This window comes from Cupressus sempervirens, chromosome 7, assembly GCF_028749045.1.
Source record: "Cupressus sempervirens isolate cs-2001-9-10 chromosome 7, ASM2874904v1, whole genome shotgun sequence".
In the NCBI taxonomy this organism is placed as follows: domain Eukaryota; kingdom Viridiplantae; phylum Streptophyta; class Pinopsida; order Cupressales; family Cupressaceae; genus Cupressus; species Cupressus sempervirens.
This window is the reverse complement of record NC_143124.1, coordinates 6223969-6243840: the sequence shown is the minus strand read 5'-3', so window position 1 is coordinate 6243840 and position 19872 is coordinate 6223969. Positions and strand designations below refer to the sequence as shown.

The 19872-nt window shown below is 38.8% G+C and overlaps 1 protein-coding gene across 3 annotated transcripts in view; it reads right to left on the bottom strand.

Moving 5' to 3' along the window:
• Positions 1 to 19872, bottom strand: part of LOC149545136 (U-box domain-containing protein 43-like) — a 48555-nt gene that overhangs the window by 20262 nt on the left and 8421 nt on the right. For all 3 annotated transcript variants that reach the window (XM_089790530.1, XM_089790532.1, XM_089790531.1), the window contains one exon: positions 18577 to 18892. In XM_089790530.1, the coding sequence (XP_089646656.1) occupies positions 18577 to 18892 (316 nt within the window). The remainder of the gene's footprint in view (positions 1 to 18576; positions 18893 to 19872) is intronic.

Below are 19872 nucleotides of genomic sequence, written 5' to 3'. Positions count from 1 at the left end.
TTTTCTTTTACAGTTAGGTCACATGTTGATGATTTCTCAAAGATGACAGAGTTTACAGGAGAGTCCCAGGATCTAATTATTACAGACGACACCCAGGGGGATGTTGTGGATAGTTTTGAGGACTTAGTTTCCTCAGCAGTTTCTTATGGTACGGAGGGGTTGGACAGCGATGCTACAGTTTTTGATACTACGTATGTTGATATGAGCTTTGGAGTTGATTCGCAGGATATGGATGGTAATAGTCTAGAGACCAGTAACTTTGAGGATGCTCCTTTAGACAGTGTGTCAGAGGAGGTTTGTAGGAGACAATCTAGCCAATGTCATCATGTGTCTAGTCAGTTGAGAGTTAGTGAGCGAGACATTTCTATCGCTTGCCAGCATTTTGACGCTGCTCGTCAATTGTTAGCAGTTTATGGATGGGGTTGTCCTACTAGTGATGAGCAGGGAAGTAGTTATCTTTCCTTGACAGAGATCCACTCTTTATGGGAGGCTATTCGGATTCTGAGACAGGATTATATGCAGTTGGTAGCCAACAGAGAGTATCTTATGGAGTGGGGGAGTACAGCATACGATGCATTATTGGCCAAGGAAGATGAGGTGAGTGAGCTTACTCAGCAGCTCGAGGTGACTTCTGAGATTCTTGAGAGTACACAGTTGGCTTTCGAGGAGTCACAGTTTCATTTGGCTAAGGTGACCATGGAGTTAGAGCGACTGCAGTCTTTACCAGATTCTGTACAGTCACAAGCTGTGGTGTCTAGTGATCCAAGGATGTCCATGGTCGAGATTGTCAGAGACAGTGGAGATGGGTATGCATCCACCCTTGATACTAACATTGGCATATTGGTTCCGTTCCTACTAGAGTCAGGTTCAGTTGAGTTGGGTGCTATAGCAGATTGTTGTGGTATGCCTGACATGGTGGTGGCCTCTAGTACTGATAGCACGGAGACTAGAGATGTTGTATCAAAGATCATGTGTGATGTTGGTGAGCCGGTAGTTGGCATGGTTCCTGCTAATGATACTACTCCCTTGGCGATGTCTTAGAAGGTAGTAATCAGTTCCAACTTGGTTAGTGATCGATTGCAGTTAGTTTCATCCAGGTTGCAGTCTGAGCCACTGACTAAGATTGGCGCATTCTATCGGCATTACACTGTGAGGTATGCTCATCAATTTACCTTTGATGACCATGTTGATGAGATGATGATATGGAGATATACTTTGATTCCTAGTGCTTGTCATCAGTTATGGGATGGTTTGACGCCACAAAATGAGAGTTGTGATGGGCATGACATGGCAATAGGTTCTGCGGTTGATAGCTTGATAATACATGACTTAGAGCAGGAGTTTGGGAGTGATGCTTCAGCGGTTGTTGTTATTGATTCTACTCCTTTGGTTATGACATCTCCTGACTTAGCTGGTGATCAGTCACAGTGGGTTGTATCACTTGTTCATGGTGAGTTGTTGACTGGGGTTGGTTCTTTTTACCAGCATTATACTGCAGGGTATGTACATCAGTTAGCATTTGATCCTTGTGTTGAGGAGTTGGTGGCAGGCAGATTTGGTTTGGGTTCCATTTCTTGTTGTTTATCTTGTGATGTCTTTTCACCATCAGCGGTGCATGGGAGTTATGGTTATGAGACAGTGGCCCGTAATCTACAGAGTTGTGTTAACTGCAGTAGATGTACAATGTGTGGATTCTTTGTATTTGGTGCAGTTTCATGTGGGAGTGGTCACCATTGTTGCAGAGTTGGATTGTACATTCCATATAGACCAGTGGGATGCGTTGATGGTATTTACTGTGTTGGCAGTTTGAGTTATCTACTCTACTTGGGTTCTGATATTTCGAGAGCTTGTTTCTCATGGGTTCCTAACTTTGGAGTTTGGGTGAGTTGTATTCGCCAATTTGATTATGGATTCCTCCTGGTTAATTTTCAGAGGTTGTTGTAGGAGCCTATGTTGACTAACAGCAGTATAGTTCATGACTACATTTGGGATCCAGGTGGATTGATTGGGTTGTTGTTCGGCCATTGCTTGGGGACAAGCAATTTTGGGAAGGGCAGACTGTAATGTCCCCTTTTTAGCATTCATAGCATGATGTTGTCGTTAGCCTATTTCCCCACGGTCCCGTAGGCTAACTAGGACATTAAAGGGGCTTAGAGGCCATTTGGCCTAGATAGTTTCAATTGCAGGTCTTTTTGAGAGGTTTTGAGGCAACTTTGGGCATACTTACTATTTATAGTAAGTCATCTTGGGCATGGGTGGACATCCAGTGGCAACGGTATGTCGATGGTAATTGTTGAAAATCGGCAAGAAGACTTGTTTATCATTGATAAAATTTGTTTTGCATTGATAAAGTTATTTTATAAAGTTAAATTTAAATATTTAACTTTATTAATGCATAGACTATAGTTTGTGGGAAATATTTAAATTAAAAGAGTCCCCTTTATTTTATAACACATTGGAGACATAAGTTACATAAAGGGAGTTATGTTTTATCCCACATTGAGAAAACGAAGGATGGAGCTCTTGTGAGAACACTATAAAAGAAATGGAAGAGCTTCTTTTAAGCATGGTTGGAAATATCAAAGAAATTGGAGAATTTGCTAGAGATTATGTCTCAATAGTTTGGAGGACGAAATCCCTTCAAGCTGGAAATCTTGACGCCATTGAAAGATATGGTCTTGAGATTCAACATAGTAGCAATCCGAAAAAGCAAGTACGAAAAAGCAGTCCGAAAAAACGAAATCGAAAAAGCAGGCTAAAAAAGCAGTCCGAAAAAAGCGGAACTTAAAAAGCGGGTACGAAAAAGCAATTCAAAAACGCAGAACCGAAAAAAAAGCAGGCCGAAAAAGCAAATCGGAAAAGCAAAGTAGAAGGGGCAGCATTGAAAGAAATTATTACAACCATCTACAACCAGGTTCTTTTGTTAGTATTGCTTTTTAGGGTGTTATAAGCTTTCAGTTGTAAGTGTGCATTATACCAGCATTATCATTTTGTAATCCATGTAAATGCCAAAGTCTTGGCCATATTTCATGAGCATTGTAATTTTCATTGCAATTAAGAAGATAATAGTTGCTGGTGTCATTTAAGCAATTTAATATCATTATTTATTAGCGAGTTAGTTTGCATACCAACTGTTTGTAAAAATGCCAGTTGGCTGTAGGTGTTCATTTCTCATGCTTAGATCATATATATGCACTGAATATTATCAAAATTAGTAGCACACTCATGTTAGGTCATTGTGTAGTCCATTGTAGTTTTCTAGCACAAGATTTTCATTGATGCAAATTGTAAAAAAGTCATTTGAAGCTAGCTGAAATACTATATCAGTCATACGTCCCTTGCATGTGAATTGTTTGATGAAATTCTTTGAGTTTTCATCAGCATTTTTGAGGACAGATTTGAGGAGGGTTATTACAGTGGTATCAGAGCTTGCTTGCAAAGTGTTTGATGAAATGTCAAACAACTGAAGTATAAAGATTTTTAGCGTTTGAAGAAGTTATAACCTATTGGGGTTATTACATCATATCTACTTAGAAAAATTGTCTTTTGAGGTTCATTTCTTGAGTTGCAAGGAAAGAGTATATCCTCCTCCCCTTCCCTGCTGTGAACTTCTTACAAGGAGTGTCAAGTACTACTGATAATGCACTCCACTACATCATAATTGGTTTTAATAGAAATTCTCCTATATTGATTTTGTATAAGCAATAAATAATACTAACCATCTGTTTTTATACATATATCTAAAACTTTGCATTAATCTTTGAATGAATTAAAAAGAAATCCCTTTTGACAATCAACAAATACCTTGAAAATTTGGGTCCAATGGTGTGATAGCCCAATCTCCAAGAGACCATGAGGTAGAATAGTATCATTAGGTGAACTGCCAACCCATGTTGAAAGCATATCATTTACATCATTGACAACACCACCCATAATCCATGATCCTATTGAGATTTAAAGCTCAAATGCTTAACACAACAATACTTTGTATGCTATGTTTAAAGAAAGATCTTCTCTATTTCCATGCAAACTTTTCAGAGATCAAAATTACCTGACTTACAATCAGGACACCAAGGGAATTGAAAAAATCAAGTGATCTTCTACCAAGCATCAACAAGGAGATCTCTAGCATACGGAGTTTAGTTGAACCATTCACAATCCCCTGTCTAGGCATGAACCACTTTGACAGTGCTTTGAATGTTTATTGCTTCCCAAGGCCAACACAAGAGTGAAATATCTCATACCAAAAGGGAAATGGCCTATGTTGCAGTAAAGAAATGAAGACATCAGGTAATGGAATTAAATACTACTTAGATATGTCCAAGTCGCCAGTTGAAGGTTCCACACCATCAAACATAGCACACATGACTAGAAAATTATTATGTCATTGCTAAATCTCTCATGCACCACCCAATATGCGTATCCCTCCCCAAGAACCAGCTTAGGAGATAGTAATAGATACACCAAAACTCAACAATTAGCTCGCACCTAGCTGGAAAGATAAATTATCTGTTAACACTAAGAAATTAAAACATCCACGCTACAAGAAAATATTTTCCACATAGCTCAAAATGAAATCAATCAAGTATGAAACAGTTATCTCAAACTCAAAACTAAGCTAAGCTAATAGGTTCCTCTTGCAAGCTCTTCCTCTTTCATCTCAAACTCAAAACACTCTAGCCCTTCATTTGTGCATCGATGAAAGGACAAAAGTCCAAGATGATTCTTGCAATAGACAAGAGAGGATTTTGTGTCAGACACATTGACAAAGAGACAAATTGATCGAGAAGGAAATATGACGCAGCAAGAATCCGAGAGTACCCCTATTGGAGGTAATTTGGATCCCTATAAATAACCACACAGTGGAAACACAACAACAATGCAAGATCTGATACCAAATCACAATACTTTATTCGTAGATAATTGATTACATGTAATATGCCCAGTTATAAGACCTTCCGGGTTGGGGCCAAATACAACAACAATTACAATAACAATTTTGCAAGATCCCTCAAGATCCAACTCACAATCCTAATCCCAGCTAGTCTAGATCCACAACTGGATAAGAACACAAAGAAGAATCTACACTTGACTCTCAAGTCCACCAAGCAATCCTTTGGTTCTCAAGCCGCAGCTACTAGCCCTTCAAAGTTCGCATCCTCTTCTCCAAGACGGATCTCCTCTGACTAAAGACTCCACAAGACCATCTACATATACCCAACTAAGCCACAAGTCATTCCAGTTCATTACAAATTAAATTAAAACCCTTACATTAAATATATGTTGAGCCACAAGTTGGCTACAACACAAATTAAATACCCCAAAGTCTGCTACAACATGAGCTAAATATCCAAAGTCGGCTCATAGACAACACCTACAGGAACCAAGACTAGACCGAGTGCTAGAAAAAACCAAGCCAAGCATCAGCCAAAACACCAACATTGCCAAGCACTATAGTGAATGTCGAGCAACCCACACCTACTAAGCATGACAGGTACCGAGCAACAGAAGATATCAAGCTCCAACAACAACCGAACCCCATCAATGATTGAGCTCCTTGGCCAAAACTACATCCAACAATGACCGAGCACCACTCCTTTGGTGACCAAATCCACCACTCCAAAGCCGAAAACCTCCAACATGCAAAATTACTAAAAGCCCTAGGATACTCCTGCATCAGACACCCCAAGTTTGAAAAAATGTTCTCAAGTACTAGAAGAACATCTTCTAGGATTTAGCACATGAATCCCAAACTAGTTCTTCACATACATATCTCCAAGTCCTCAACTTGTACACTCTTCCCCTTGTTCTTCTTCTGCTTCTTCACATCCATCCTAGGTGTACTACAGGTTTGTTTTCCATGCTGATGTCCAACCTTTCTAGAATCTGCCAACTCAACTCGGTTACCAATACTCAAGTTCCTCCTACCGAGCTCTTCATTCTACAAAGGAATTAGGGAATGCTTCTTGCCACCTTTCACAATTGTAAACACATTCTTGACACAATCATGCACAATCCTGCAATCATACTGCCAAGGTCTACCAAGCAATACATGACAACTGTTCGTGGCCACAATATCACACAACACTTGATCCTTATACTACTCAATCTGGAAATCAACAAGGCACTGCTCCCTCACTTCCAAAGCATGCTCACCTTGCAACCAGCCAGGATAAGGATGTCTCAATCTCTTCAAACCAAGTTTCTAAACCATCTCCTCGGCAACAAGACTATCAATACTACCACCATCTATAATCACCTTGCAAACTTTACCACCAGACTTACAATGAGTCTTGAACAAATTAGTCCTCTAATAAGACTCCATTGTCCTCTAACCAATCAGCACTCGCTAAGCCAATGAACTCTCTCCTTGCTTAGATTGACTGTCTTGGACTTCAACCTCATTCAACAGGTTTTGGTTCACCTTCTGCACTTGATTTAGATTTTGCCGAGCTATCTTGCTTCTCCTTCCCTCTAACATTACATTGACTTTTCCTCTTCAACTTATCTTTTGCCTTCAGGGCATACTGATAAGCATCCTCAACTGAAGAAATATTCAACATACCAACCTCATCCTGAACATTGAATCTCAAACCATTAATGTACTGAGCTACCTCCTCCTTTGACAATTCTCTATGCCCAAACCGAATAGTCAACTTGTAGAACTCCTCGGTATAATCTTTCAAGACATTTTTGTTTCAGATTCTACAACCTCTTAAACAACTCAAGTTCATAATCAGTAGGAATGAACTTAGTCTTCAACTTAGTCACCATCAACCTCCATCTAGTGATCTTCATTTAACCTTCCTCCTCTCTGCCTCTTTGTAGTTCTTTCCACCAAAGAGCAGCATGTACTTTCAACTTAATTTGTGCCAACCTCACTCTAAGTGGATCCTCAATATCCTCAAGCTCAAAGTAGTCTTCCAATTCACCAATCCAATCAATCAGGGCTTCAGGAGTCAAAGTACCTAAGAAATTAGAACCCTCCATCTTATGCTTCAACTTCAACTGAGATCCAGGTCTAGCAAACTGACCAACCCTAATTCCAATAGGTCTCTCCACACAATCAGTTCTATCCTCAACATTGGATCCAACAATTTCAAAGTCTTCAACAACTTCCTCATAACCATCTTCAATACCCACATGCCTAGGTACACTACCTAAAGCACTGACAATTTCAACAATCATGTCACTCTGCATCAACGCAATCTCAAATCTGAATTTTGCTTTAATCTTCTTTGATATCCTTTCTTCCACAGCATCACTAAAATCATCAATTTCCCTAGGGTCCAATCTTCATGGAGGCATCTTCCAAGGTTTTTGCAAACCCTAGGCAATAGATCCACAAATCTAGAAGATCAATCAACCCCACTAGATCAACCTTCTCTTCCAAACTTAACCCAAGTCTTGGTGCAAACTGCCTCAACTTCGAAGATCTATCTACACACTCAGGAACATCTTTGCTCTAATACCACCTAACGCAACAAGAATTCGAGGGTACCCCTATTGGAGATAATCTGGATCCTTGCAAATAACCACACAATGGAAACACGACAACAAAGCAATAACAATGTAAGATCTGATACCAAATCACAATACTTTATTTGCTGATAATTGATTACATGCAATATGCCCGGCTGTAAGGCTTTCCAGGTTAGGGCCAAATACAACTGCAATTACAATAACAGTTCTATAAGATCCCTCAAGATCCAACTCACAATCATAATCCCAGCTAGTCTAGATCCACAACTGAATAAGAACACCAAGAAGAATCTACACTTGTACCCTCATGTCCACCAAGCAATCCTTTGGTTCTCAAAACGCAGCTACTATCCCTTCAAAGATCGCATCCTCTTCTCCAAGACGGATCCCCTTTGACTAAAGACTCCACAAGACACCCTACTTATACCCAACTAAGCCACAAGTCGGCCCAGTTCATTTCAAATTAAATTAAAACCCTTACATTTAATACATGTTGAGCTACAAGTCGGCTACAACACAAATTAAATACCCCAAAGTCAGCAACAACGAGGATTAAATACCCAAAGTCGGCTCACAAACAACTTGGCACCTACAGGAACTAAGACCAAACCGAGCGTTAGAAAAAACCAAGCCAAGTGTAATAACCATGTCTAGTGATAGCTAAATCAAGCATCAATTTCTTTCACATTTCGATGGTTTGACATTTTGTCAAACACTTGGCAAGCAGCCCAATTACCACTGAATTTATGATGTCTTAAATTTTCAAACACAATATCAAGATGTATAGCAAACTGATCACAAATTTACTTAATTTTGGCCTTATAAGTTTTGCATAAATAAATACCAAACACCAATAAACAATTCTGAAATGATTCACACCAAGCTTTGAATTCATTCATCAACAAACCATATAGCAATATAATGAAAAGGGAATTTAATTGTTGGCTGATTATAAATCAGAGTTTGAAGCCAGCCTGTTTACTTTCAAACTATGTAATATAAACTGAATTTTACAAATTTAAAACCTAGTCTTTGTCATAGAATGTAATTGCAAAATCAAACTGAAAGCCACTTGGTCCAATTTCAATCTGGCATTCACAGTCTAATCTTACAAATGCTGCCCAAAACAAACTTCAATCTGCACACCAAACACTAGTTCAGCAACAGAGAAATTATAATATTCAATTGTATAAATGCTCCTCAGCCACAGTTAATATAGAAAGAGGAGACGATAATAAAACTCAAAAGTCCACAATACCTCAGTTGTGGATTCTTAAAATTAAATGTACTATACTTCAGCTGTAGATGCGAAACCCTTATACTTCAGCAAGGGCACAAACTTCAAACTCAAAAATATCACAAAGACAATGAGCAAAATAAGATAATCAAATAATTGGATGCTTTTCTCATCAAATGTCCTTATATTTATAATCTCCAAATGGCACCGTTTTCCCAAAAAGAACTCCACTTAAGAAGCTTACTCTACACAACATTAGAATATATTAAAGTGTAATTAATATAATTTATTAATTGCTTTTGGCTCCAGAAAATAACCTTTTCCAGCATAACTTAAAATTTTGACACGCAAGGCCACTATTTCTTGTTCCCACAATTTAAAACTTTTCGTCCTGGTTCCAACGAGCTATGATACTGAGGTGACCAACAAACAACACCAACAAAAATGGCAACCTCAGTGTATTTAGATTTTCGATGAATAATAATAATTCACATGTCTTGCGAAAACAATTGAAAAAGCATTAGATTCGAAATCTGACAACACCAAAGTGATTCTGATGATGAAATACGATGAATGAACCTGATGGGGTGGCTTACTATAAATAGACGCTCCCTCCAAGATTCTTGGAGCCCAAACCGAAAGCACGAAATAAAAACCGAGAGCTTCACCCAACTCCTCTAACTCAACTGAGCTCATCGGAATGAACAGTTTGACTTACTATAAATAGTAAGTCCCTCAAATGTGTCATCGGTAAATATTGTGTAGCCGACAAGGTGTGTGTTAGGATGTATGTCGTCAGTATTGGGAAGGTTCTTGGGTGTGTTAGGACGTATGTCGTCGGTATCACGAAGGTTCTTAGGTGTGTGTCAAGATGTATGTCATCGGTATCGGGAAGGTTCTTAGGTGTGTGTCAGGATGAATGTCGTCGATATCGGGAAGGTTCTTATTATGTAGCCGACATATTGTATGTAGCTAAGGGACACCTTCGAGAAGGTTCCTCGGGATGTATAAATACACCCCTTCGAGATCGTTGTAAATCATCTTATCATCAAGAGCATAATGTAATGTCTTTGGCATATGCGAATAATATAAGGAGTTCTGCTATTCTTACTTATGGCTTGTATGTACTAATTTCTTTACACCAGTACGGTAAACATTTGGCGCCGTTGCCCATGAATCTGGAAGGTGGGAGGAATGAAGCTTAATGCCAAATCAGCTTAACAAGGATCGCAATAAGATAAATGGAAAAGATGGAATACGTGTTGCACAAGAAAATTTATTTTTGGCACAACAAGCCGAACGCAGAAGGCAGTTTTAGAAGATTGCCAACAGACACCGAAGCGCTAAAGAATTGTTGGAGGAGACTCGACAGCAAGTGGAATTGGTGGAAGAAGCAAGGGAAGAGTTTTTGAGCCTATATTCGCCGAGGGAAGAGAATCCAAACGAAAGGGGATCGACTCGCACGGCTTGGAGTGCCAAGGGAGCAAGAGCATGAAGTGAACTTTTCGTCTGCAATACACTTCCAAAACAAATAGATTCGCTTAACGAAGACCCTTCTTCACCAAAAAGCACAACTGTCGAAGTACAAAGCGTTGGTGTCAGGATACAATGCGTTGGTGTCGGAGTGCAAACCGTTGGTATCGGGATACAAAGTGCTGGTGTTGGGATACAAAGCATTGGGGCCGGAGTGCAAACCGTTGGTATCAGGATACAAAGCGTTGGTGCTGGAATGGCAGGACCAAAGGAGAAATTGCCTAAATTTGATGTTGATGGAGTAGCCGATCTAATCCGACATTGTAAAACTTGCAAAACGATTTGGAGGGTCAATGGTATAACAGATACAAACGAATGGGTCCGACAATTGCCGACCACCCTATGGGGTGTTGCGATTGATTGGTTCGCAGATACAGATCCCCAGAAGTTAAACAATTGGGACAACATCAAAAAGGAGTTTATTACGGAATTTCAACTGTTGCACGATGACAACGAAATTGTAGCGGAGATATACAACACGAAACAGGGGAAGAATGAAACAGTTTGAATCTACGCCAGGAAGTTCAAGGACTTGATCAATAAGATGGAGAATAAGCTAGCTAATGGGCTGCAGAAAAGATGGTTCATTGAAGGCCCTCACCCGAAGTTGCGAAAGAAGATGAAGATCGTGCCGCCATCGTCATACACTGAAGCGTACAATCAAGCAATGAACCTAGAAAGTGAGCAGAAGATGAAAAAGAAGAAGAGTATCTCGTCTGATTCAGATGATGACCCATCTTCAGAAGAAGAGTCGTGATGACAAAAAGGGCAACAAGAAGGTCTGCACTCTCCAAAAGGACATGATTCAAATGATGATAGAGTTCGAGAACATGCAAAAGGAGACTACGGGAAATGAGCTATGGTGCACCGAGTGCAAGAAAGAAGGCCATACGAAGGGATCCTGCCCAAAAGACCAATTTTGCAAGATTTGCCAGATCCTAGGACATTCCACAAAGGAATGCCCTTTCAATTTGAAAACATGAGGTCCTCAACAAGTGTTCCTGACACAGGAGGCTTCAACGTCAGGAGGGAGTGGGAACACTAGTACGGAGGGTGCCACGTCGAGAGGATACATAAATAATCAACGAGGACAAAACAACAACAACAATAATGGCAGCAAAGTCGAATTCAATACGATGCAAATGGCCGACCCATAGTTCAATGCCAAGCATGCAATTTGTGGGGACACTTTGCCCGTGACTATATGATGGCAAATACACCGAAATTATTATGCAGATGGTGCAGACTCGGTGATCATAAAGATACTAAGTGCTCGAAGTCGTGAGATAATTTGATCACCGTTGGGACAGACGAAGAGGAGGTTCTGGCCATCACACGAAAGCAAACGAAAGTATACCCCAACCCAACGGAAGAAAAGAAGAGACTGGAGGAAGCGCGGGTACAAATCCAGAAAGCAACATAACCAGATTAAGCACACCTGAAGGACACTACTAGTACCTCCGCACGGAACTGCACAGAACAGAACATCGTAAGGCAAATATTACAAACTGAGATACTCGTCAAAATAAATGATCTGTTGCTCACTATGCCTCAACTCTGTACGGCACTCACAAACATAGCTCCAACTGCTAAGTTACCAGTAGAGCAAGGAAGGGAGAAAGAAGGTGGCGCAAGTGCAGAAGCTCTAATGCTGTTAGCTCTCTCATCCAAACGACATCTGATAGTCGTCGAAATGGGAATTCTTGGGACTGTTTTGACGGACACAATTGTGGACAGAGGGTCCGGTGTCAATGTGTTACTAGAGGATACCTGGAAGAGGTTGGGACAGCCAACATTGTGGCCACATACATTCCAGTTGTTAACTGCCAACCAACACGGAATCAAACCATTGGGAGTCCTGACAGCACAACCAGTAATGATTGGAACACAGCCATTCTTGCTTGACTTCGTCGTGATCCTGCTGAAGAGGAAAGGATACGATGCCATTCTGGCCTGGGGGTGGCTGATACAAGCCAGAGTTAAACACAACTGAAAGAAAAATGCTCTATCACTTGAAAGCAAAAGGCGGGAATAAGTCATTGATCTACACACTCAAATGGTCAGGGAAGAAGCTCTGTCATTAGAGTTCGAAGGCGAAGGTGGAAAGGATGACGAGGGGAAGAAGAGAATGGAACCTGATGAAGGAGTATTGAGACTAGAAGGAGGGTCGAATGAGGACAACCTAGACTCATTGAACAACCTTTTCCACTAGCAGATGGAGGATTACGAGCTCTTTCCGAGCTGTAATATGTTAAAGGTCGACAAAGGTGAGAAAAAAAAGAGAAATGAATGTCTGAAGGAATACAGAGAAGCGGAAGAAGAAAAGGCGGTTGGGACTGAAGCTGAAGGGAAGAACATATAGTACGAACCCACCAAAAGGAAAGATCCCACTATACGACCACACAGAAAGCAAATGTTACATACCACGCATATAGCAGAAAGGTGGCGGCAGCAAGGAAGACACATCATACCGTTTGCACAGGAAAAAACGAGGAAGGATTTAATAAAAGCTGCAGTGGTACGGAGTGATGGTTCTAAAATCACGAGTATAGTTATTGACGGCAAGACGGAATTCATGGTACCGAGTTTCAAGAACAAACTAGGCAATCTAGAAAACCTGAGGGAGAGATCATGTAACTTGAATAAACTGGATGAGTGACAATTGCAAGCACAATGGGCCACGAAGGTTACACAGAACATGCATAAGGCATGGCACTACAAACAGTTGAAGTTGAATAGGTTTCAATCGAGAAAACTAGTGTTGAAGTATAATGAGCACACAAGATCAGACCAAGTAGATTTAAAATAAAGTTGGTCAGGCCATATAACATCCCCGAAGTGGGGGATAACAAAGCAATAAAATTATGGATGCTCGACAGGAAGGAAGTAGCCGATGCAGTGAATGGGTTGAAAGTCTACCATGGAAGAAATAACGCACCTCCATGGACAATCAATTGAGGAAAGAACGACTGTAAATACTGTACATATGTAAATACTGCACATATGCAAGATGAGTAAAGGTAGATAAAAGACAGAGTTGAACATTAAAATTTAAATTAAAAAAAAAAAAGAGAGAAGAAAAAGCACCGTATGGTGGTCAACTGCTCATGCCTTCATTGTACAAATAATTCAGTTTGCCTTCACCATACGGCTATTTGAGTCTACCTTCACCGTACGGCTATTTGAGTTTGCCTTCATTGTACGGCTATTCCAGTCTACCTTCACCATACGGCTATATAAGTCTCTTTGCATGGTACGGCAAACTGGGATCACCACTAGACTGCTTCATTGTACGACAATATAGATTTCTTGGAGGGACTGGAAGCGTTGTACGGAACCATGAGGTCTTCTTGGGTGTACTGTACAACATTGTAAACTACTCCTAGAGACACCGTACAGCATTGTAAATTGGTCCTGGAGACACCATACAGCATTGTAAGCTGATCCTAGAGACACCATACGGCAGCATATAGTTTGCTTGGAGACATCATACGAAAACATCAAGTCCTTCTATTAGGTATTGTACAACATTCTTTGGGAAGTCACTATCAGTCTATATCAAGGTCTGTGGAGAACGATAGAGGAGCAAAATATCTGTATGCTGGGAAGCCCTCTAGGCACAGCAATCCATCAAGTACAGCAGCTTCAAAAGGAAACTTGGCAGTATCTTTTGCTCTCTATAACGCATTCTACCAAGCCTAGGTTTTTGGACTTGATGATTTGCAGACTAGAGCGCAACACAAGAGTCTTGCAAAATGGGGGAGGACAATTTATGGAGGCCATTTGGTTGAACAGCGAGGTAGTCAAGGTACCGACATCACCGAGGGTGGAGGATCAAAGTGCAGTAGCAACAGCAGAGAAAATAGATGGAGGGGTGCAGATGACAGACCCTCTACCACTAGCGGAGGAGAAGGATAAGGATGTTCGTTCATGCCTTGTTGACATCACAGAGCGAAGCAAGTCCCTAGCAGAGTTGGTGCTTACAAAAAGAAGACAAACAAAGGCTGGGCAAGAAGCGCGGGAGATGACCAAAAAGGCCCGGGAGGAGATGGCAACCGACTTGCCACCCAGCAGATTGCATGGGAAACAGAGCGAACAGCCCTGTTAGCACAACTCGAGAAAAGTGCACGAGGGAAACAGTAGGCAGAACAGCAACTAGCAGCAGTAGAACAGCAGTTGGCAGCAACACTACAAGAGAAGGACTCAGCAGAACAGGCTCATGATCAGAAAAAAGCTGAGTGTTGATGCTGAAAGAAGTAGTGGAGGAGAACTCTCAGATCAGAGCTGATTTGAAAGTCTGGACGGAACAAGTGTATCAGCTTCGACGCAGCTGGTCTACACAGTCTGAGACACAGCCTTCTGGTTCATGATGTCTATGTCTATGTTGTTTTATGAATTAATGTAGTTAGTTGTTTGAGTTTTGTTGTGTGGTCGTCCGGAGACAACATTTCTTTTTGGGGGGATGATGTCGTCAGTAAATATTGTGTAGCCAACAAGGTGTGTGTCAGGATGTATGTCGGTGTTATCGGGAAGGTTTTTGGGTGTGTGTCAATATGTATGTCATCGGTATCGGGAAGTTTCTTAGGTGTGTGTCAGGATGTATGTTGTCGATATCGGGAAGGTTCTTTGGTGTGTCGGGATGAATGTCGTCAGTATTGAGATGGTTCTTATTATGTAGCCGACATGTTGTATGTAGCCGATGGACACCTTCGAGAAGGTTCCTCGAGATGTATAAATACCCCCCTCTGGGATTGTTGTAAATCATCTTATCATCAGGAGCATAATGTAATGTCTTTGGCATATGCGAATAATATGAGGAGTTCTGCTATTCTTACTTATGGCCTGTCTGCACTGATTTCTTTACCCTAATATGGTAAACAAAATGGAGCCAAAACACACCATAGGTTGTTGGAAAGCCTATAACCACATAACTCAGACCCTCAAATCCTACTGCCAACACACGGGGGTCGCAATGGTGAATTGACCTAGCCAACTGTAGGAAGCTGCTAAAAAAGGGAGAATTACACCAAGCATCAGCCAAAACATCAGCACTGCTGAGCACCCAGTGCATGTCGAGTTCCTAGTGCATGCCAAGCACTGCAGTAAATGTCGAGCAACCCGCACCTACAGAGCATAACAAGTGCTGAGCAATAGAATATGCAGCAGAGAAAGACTAAGCTGCAATAACAAAATACAGGTTATACTGGCTGCTTCACCTTTAATTCTATAAAGGTTACATATTTATAGGATTTCCGTATCCTAATTTACAGAAAACTCCTTCAACAACTTCCTTAATTATATTGAGTTGTTTTAAGCTAAGTCACAGGGTTCGCCGGATTTCAACCATGAAGTTCAAAATTCAGCGAACTTCAAAACTCTGCTAAAAAATCGAAAAATTCGTCGCAAAATTCGAGAGGGTACAGATTATTTAAATAAAATTTATTAAAAAATAATTTGCGCAGGCCCTTTCATGTCAAGCAGTGATGAAATGTTCATCGGCGAATACAACAGGTTTCAATGTTGAACGGCACAATGCGAACAGCAGGAATGAGCATATCCACCGCTGACCAAAATAAATATTTCGCAACCCATTTCCATGTCAAATAAGTGTAAATCATAACCTGCACAGAAGCTCAAACTCCGTCGACGGAAATATTCAGGCATAAAACATCTGATTAATGATTCGGCTCCTTTTTGAAGTTTATAATCTTGCTCAATAGATTAAATGATCATCCGCTTCCTTTTTGACTCTAAATATCTAAATTAAATTCAAAGTTCAAACATTTAGATTTAATTTAAATATTCAGTTTTAATTTTAAAGTTTTGTTTTCTTTTAAATTTGTTTTAAAATAAAAATTTAGCATCTTCCTATTAAATCTTTAATATATTTTAGAATTTAATATATGACCTGAATTATAATATTTAATATTTAAATATAAATTTATCTACCTTAATTATGTTTTAAATTATTAAAACATTTATTTGATTTGTATTTTATTAAATATATTAAAGTTTGATATTTTAAATATTTAGATTATAATATATTTATATTAGTATAAAAAGTTCTAATATAACTCTTACAATATATTAGTAATATTTAAATTAAGTTTTTTAAATCTATATAATATGAATACGTTTTAATATTAACTCTTATCATTTATTATTAATATTTAAATTAAGTTTTTAAAATCTTATAATAGGAATATGTTTTAAAACGTATTCATATTATATAGAAATTTAACATAATATTTTTTATTTTTTAGATTTAATATTTATATTTTTTAAAAAAGAAATTTATATAAGGCGAATTTTTTTCGAATTTTTTTGGCCTCACCGAACTTTTTTCGAATTTCATCGTTGTCGAACTCGAATTCGAATTCGAACCTTGTGACATAGGTTTTAAGTAACTTTTAACTATTGGGTTGTTTTAAGTAACTTTTAACAACTCAACATCCATACCACTAATATAATAAACTATAAAACAAACTTTAACAAACCTAAAAAATAGTTGTTATATGCACCCTATAAATGGTGCAATATCCCCATCATAAGCATGATTAGGTATGTTGATATAGATCACCCAAGTTGGGTGAATTTTTCACAACATGGATTTTATGGTTGAGAAAATGAGAACCATAACAGAACCCAAGGACCATGACCCAACAAAAACATTTTTCTAGAAGTGTACAAAAAATCATCCTTGCCTATTGGAACAAGATGACCACACCCTCACATCTCCTAGCATTTTCTATCGTCCCCAAAGTGTTAATAGCAAAGAGTTTTACTTGCTAAATGAAGGTTTACAGCATATAGGAACAAAGAGGTTGCTACTGGCTATAAGATTACATTTAGAAGAATATTTCCAAATGTAGATATCAAAGTGTTTTCTTGAGGGAGTTTAACCACATCATATCTAGACACAATCATGATGTGTTTACTCTTCAAGACAAGTACAATAAAGATTCTCACAAATGGTAGTGGACACATGACCAAGGCTCTATTTACTTGCAGCCTCTTGCAATAAATATTCCCCCAAAATGTATCTTTTATTTTTCATTTTTCTCATTTTCCTCCATTGCTATTATGCTATAGGTTATAATAATATAATTTTATAATTTATATTTTGTATTTACCAAAATATATTTATGTAAATTCCACAAGTTGCGAGTTCTTCTTCACTCAAGCAGAAATGAAGTACATACTCCATCCCCTTGGTTAAGCACTACTGATCGAGTGCAAAAAAAACATTGAAGATGTGGTCTTTGTGCAATCTTATCCCTTCTCACATAAGATGCCCAAATAAAATAAGTGTGCAATCTTATCCCTTCTCACATAAGATGCCCAAATAAAATAAGGGGTGATGGAGAATTGGATCAAAGTAGTACGTGTCTCAAGTTAAATGCTATAGTTACGCAGCTTACTTGAGTATTTATAGATAAGGCAGCATTTGCATGTGACACAGCTAGTGGGAGTCACTCCGATTAATTGTGCTTCAAATAAAATTAAACCAAAAGTTGACTTTGATCCTTTCGATCAACAACAATATAAAGAATACTAAATATTATTGTGATTTTCATTGTTTGACTTTTTGATTTGAGAAATCATAAATTTGAGTATTTTTACTCTTGCAATTATGAAAATGATGTATTTAAATATTTTATTTACTGGAAATTATGAAAATCACTGTTTTATAGTTTACAATTCATAGTTGTGTGTGTGTGTAAACCAAAACCTTACTTGTACCCAGGTGAAAAAAAGATTTCTGAACCACTGTACCCACACCCATACCATGCCTGGTAACTTAACCAGAAACTAACAAGAACATTCAAACAGCCGCATCAAACATCTGAGTTTAATGATTTGTAGTAGCTATTTCAGTTTACTTAACATTGTTTAGAATTTAAGCTAATATTATTTCTCAGAATTCTGTTAACTGCTAGGAAGCTAAACTTTCTGTGACTTCAAAATGGTTTATGTAGTTCTATGAAAAGAAAAAAGATATGTTCATTCATTCATTTATGCCATCATTGCCATGATTTCCTTTTTTAAAAGTTGAAATTCCATTAGAACACAGAAAACATAACTAAAACTATTAAGAAGTCCTCAATTGTGTATTAATAGTTTTTCTTTTAATATATCCAAACGCTTTCAAGAAACTAAAATATCATTGAATTATGTCAGATGAATAGCGTGTATCTTTAGGAGGCAAGTACTGAAGATCTAAATAACAGATACAAATTTCAATCAAAACCTTAAAAAAAGAATAGAATAGAACACACACACTCACATATAGCAATAATCATCAAATATTGTGTTAAGATTACCTTTATGAAGACATTCAATTAGTGGCCCATACCAATTAGCAGCAGCCATTTGCACTATATTATCATCATTATCACGAAGCCGTTGCAAGATTGCTTCTGCTTTTTCTGCCGATTCTGTGACTGACCCATTTCGAAGAGTTACAAGCAAAAGTATGGCACTTTTCTCCTGACTAACCTTCCTGTAGACAGATACATTTAGCTCGGAGCCATTTAGCAGCAGCTCAGATAGCAACTCAACAGCAACAGTTGAGATCCGAGCATCACGTGCAAGACAGCGTACCACTTGTTCTACTCCTCCAGCATCCACAACTTTATCCTGAACATTGTCATTCTAAAATAAGTATGAATATATCATCTCTCTTACACATCTTATGAGTTATCAAGTGACATCATAATCAAAAACCACAGCAGAAGAGTAGCAAGCACAAATTAGCCTAAGCTAATCGAGCTTAACAGTTTGTTACAAATGCTAGCAATGAAATTTTTTGGTATTGCGTTTGTACTAGTGTTCATTTCCAGCAAGAGAAACTCCAGAAATGGATTCTGAAAAGAAAGATGTCCAACTCAGTATCAGAACATGGTAATTGAATTTTAAGGGTCAAACTATCTTAAAATTTCTACCACTGTAGTGAAGATGTGGGAATATTTACTATTCAAGTATATAGTATTATTATTTCATATAAAGCCAATCATAACAATTTATCATAAATGGTGTTATCTCTGCTTGGGAACCCTTGACCGATCAAAGGAATCACAGTTTAGTGTTCCCGTGATGATTTTTTTTTGGGTGGAGCCTAGTAATTGAGAGATAGCAAGAGACTACAAGGCTCCACCAAAACAATTCTTCAATGCAGGAACTTTAAAATTAGAGGGGAGAAGAGCTCTCTCTCTCCCCTCCCCCCAACTTTGCTAGGCTCCATCAAAAAAATTCTTATAAACAGGAACTTTAGACTCTGGTTCCTTTGATCTTTCATCATAAGCAGATTCTGGATACCTGCCCTGATCCTCAACTAAATTTGATCTATTAAGAATGGAATTAAACTCCAGATGGTAATATAAAGAGCAAGACAGATTTTAGGATCCCTCGCTGGGAGTATGCTGGCTAGGGTTGAAGCAAAACCCAACAGGATACTGCAGAAAAGACTTGATTTTGAGTAGATTTATTATAGTTTCACAAATCACGGCAACTAAAAATGTGCGCAGTTATTCATGTTTGTTCCCATGGTTGCAGATTACAAGCCTGAGATACCTTAGACATGGAATTGAGGTAATGTAATATCCCCAATGTTTACAAAA